This window comes from Musa acuminata, chromosome BXJ3-4 (genome assembly GCF_036884655.1).
Source record: "Musa acuminata AAA Group cultivar baxijiao chromosome BXJ3-4, Cavendish_Baxijiao_AAA, whole genome shotgun sequence".
NCBI classification, from domain to species: domain Eukaryota; kingdom Viridiplantae; phylum Streptophyta; class Magnoliopsida; order Zingiberales; family Musaceae; genus Musa; species Musa acuminata.
This window is the reverse complement of record NC_088352.1, coordinates 27,739,075-27,741,264: the sequence shown is the minus strand read 5'-3', so window position 1 is coordinate 27,741,264 and position 2,190 is coordinate 27,739,075. Positions and strand designations below refer to the sequence as shown.

At 54.4% G+C, this 2,190-nt stretch overlaps 1 protein-coding gene across 1 annotated transcript; it reads right to left on the bottom strand.

Annotated features, from left to right (window-relative positions):
- Positions 1 to 696: 696 nt before the first annotated feature.
- Positions 697 to 1,913, bottom strand: LOC103981850 (ethylene-responsive transcription factor ERF069-like). The gene has a single exon (XM_009398602.3). The coding sequence runs from the start codon at positions 1,700 to 1,702 to the stop codon at positions 959 to 961; it is 744 nt and encodes a 247-aa protein (XP_009396877.2). The 5' UTR covers positions 1,703 to 1,913; the 3' UTR covers positions 697 to 958.
- Positions 1,914 to 2,190: the final 277 nt, after the last annotated feature.

The window sequence follows — 2,190 nt, the reverse complement described above, 5'->3', positions numbered from 1 at the left end:
CGATTCTCGAATCCCAACCCTCGATCGACCTTTTTTATTCGTCGTAATCGAAAGGCGCGTGCCACGATCTTCGTTCGATTTGGAGAAGATCCGAACACTGTTAGCCGCTGCGAGTGCAGTACACGAATGGGCTGTCATCGGTGCTCGCTGGCCTCACGAATAAGAATGGGTCCGTGGATCGTTTTCACACGACGCACAAAGACTGCATCGCCAATCCCCTCCTCGCAAGTAACCTGTGAAGATGCTCGTTTCCGTTCGTGAGCAGGAAGCAATGATCACCGAGCTCTGAAGATTTCACCTGAGAAAACCCACTGAAGAAAGAGAGAGAGAGACGGGGGTGAAGACATTAGTGGAGCTTAATCAGCTGCTCATCATCATCATCAGCAGCAGCAGATATTAGGAATGATTATGACTGCTGCATGGATAGCAAGGAATCTTTGATGGGGTCCGGAAACAGTCCGAGCTCTTGCAGAATGTTGCGCTGCAGTCATCGAAGCAGTATGACGGGCAAAATGTTATGCAGAATAAATTACATATGTGAGAAATAAATTATAGTTATATTATGTATATTACATATGTGAAATATTTGGTGGCGAAAATTAAAATCAAATAAAGGTTTGACACTCCAACACCTTTGACGACATAATGTAGAGTGATAGCACACGATGTGAGATTAGAATATTGCCACCGCAGTCAAAGCCACAAATAATAGCTATTATAAATCTCTTCGGACTTGCTACAATCCACCAACCAAAATAACGAGAAAATGCTTTCGTCCTCATCCACTATTTCGACTCAACATTACATTGCAATCCTCGGATGCTTGCTGTTACTACAACTCCTCGCCGCAAACATTTTTAAGTGACGAAGGATAAATTCGTCATTTTAATATAATTTCGTATTATATAATTATAATTATAATTATAATCCATTGTTCTCCGGATCGGTACAGCTTCCGCTACGAGAACTCGTCCGCGTCCAACTCGCCAAACTCCACTTCCCATAACTGCCGCCTCGGGGAGTAGAACTCCGCCAAGCAAAAGGGCGGCGCCTCCAAGGCGTCCGACTCGCCGCCGCAGAGGCATCCGAACGGCGCCGACCGCTCCTCCGGGTAGCACAGCACCGACCTCGGCGAGAAGCGGGACTCGCCGCACGTGTCGGCGCCGCCCCCCTTCCCCCAGCCGTCGTCCCCGTCGGTCTCGGCCCGCGCTGCGTACGTCGGGGAGAAGTTGGTCACCGCCTTCGGGCCCCTTAACCGCACCGCGGCGGTGTCGTAAACCGCCGCTGCCTCCTCCGCGGTGTCGAAGGTCCCGAGCCACACTCGCTTTCCCCGACCAGGGTCGCGGATCTCCGCCGCCCACCGGCCCCATGGCCGCCGCCGCACGCCTCGGAACCTCCTCGCCCTCTCTCCCCCCACCGCCCCCTTGACCTGCCGCTTCCTCGGGGCCGCCTGCCGGCCCGGCGCGACCTCGATCCCGACCTCGTGCACGTGTCGCGTCACCCTCCGCCGCCCTCCGACCTCTGCGTCCTCGCCGGACGAAGAGTCAGTGGCGTCCGCGTCATCGAAGCGGATCCGCACCACCCGCCGCTTCCGGTCCCGCCACCTCCAACCGGCGGCCTCGCTCGCCGGGATCGTCTTCCTGATAACAACCACATGCTCTGACAGCCTCACCGCGGTGCCGGCGGCGTTCGTCGGATTCATCGCCGGGCCGCTATCTACCACCGGCAAATCATCGGTGGAAAAGGTAAAGCCATGGATTCCGTCGTCTCGCTTCGAACTAAAGGCAAAAGATGCGCTTTCCCCGTCCTCTAATTCCGCAACCGGCGGACGATGGAGAAACCGGAAGGGCAAAAGATACGGATCAGAAGGCGAGGGTTTTAGCTGAATGCAGTGCGGGAAATCATCAGGGGTTTATTTATTCAAGGTTGATAAGAACTCATCCTTCAAAATGTCCAATCTGCCCTTCAACGTTAATTTCAGATCTACCCTCGACCTCGACCACGCGGTTGGATCAAAACGCGGCCTTTGAAAGCCGTGTCATAGATGGCCCGTCGCTGTGAGCCGTCCGCGAAGGACAATCTGGTAATTCGGATGAGCACGCCGCCGCCTTTGTCGTGGCGCACCCAGCGAATGGACTAGGAGGCACAATTATTATTATATGCCCGACCGTGCGATGGCCTCGATCGACG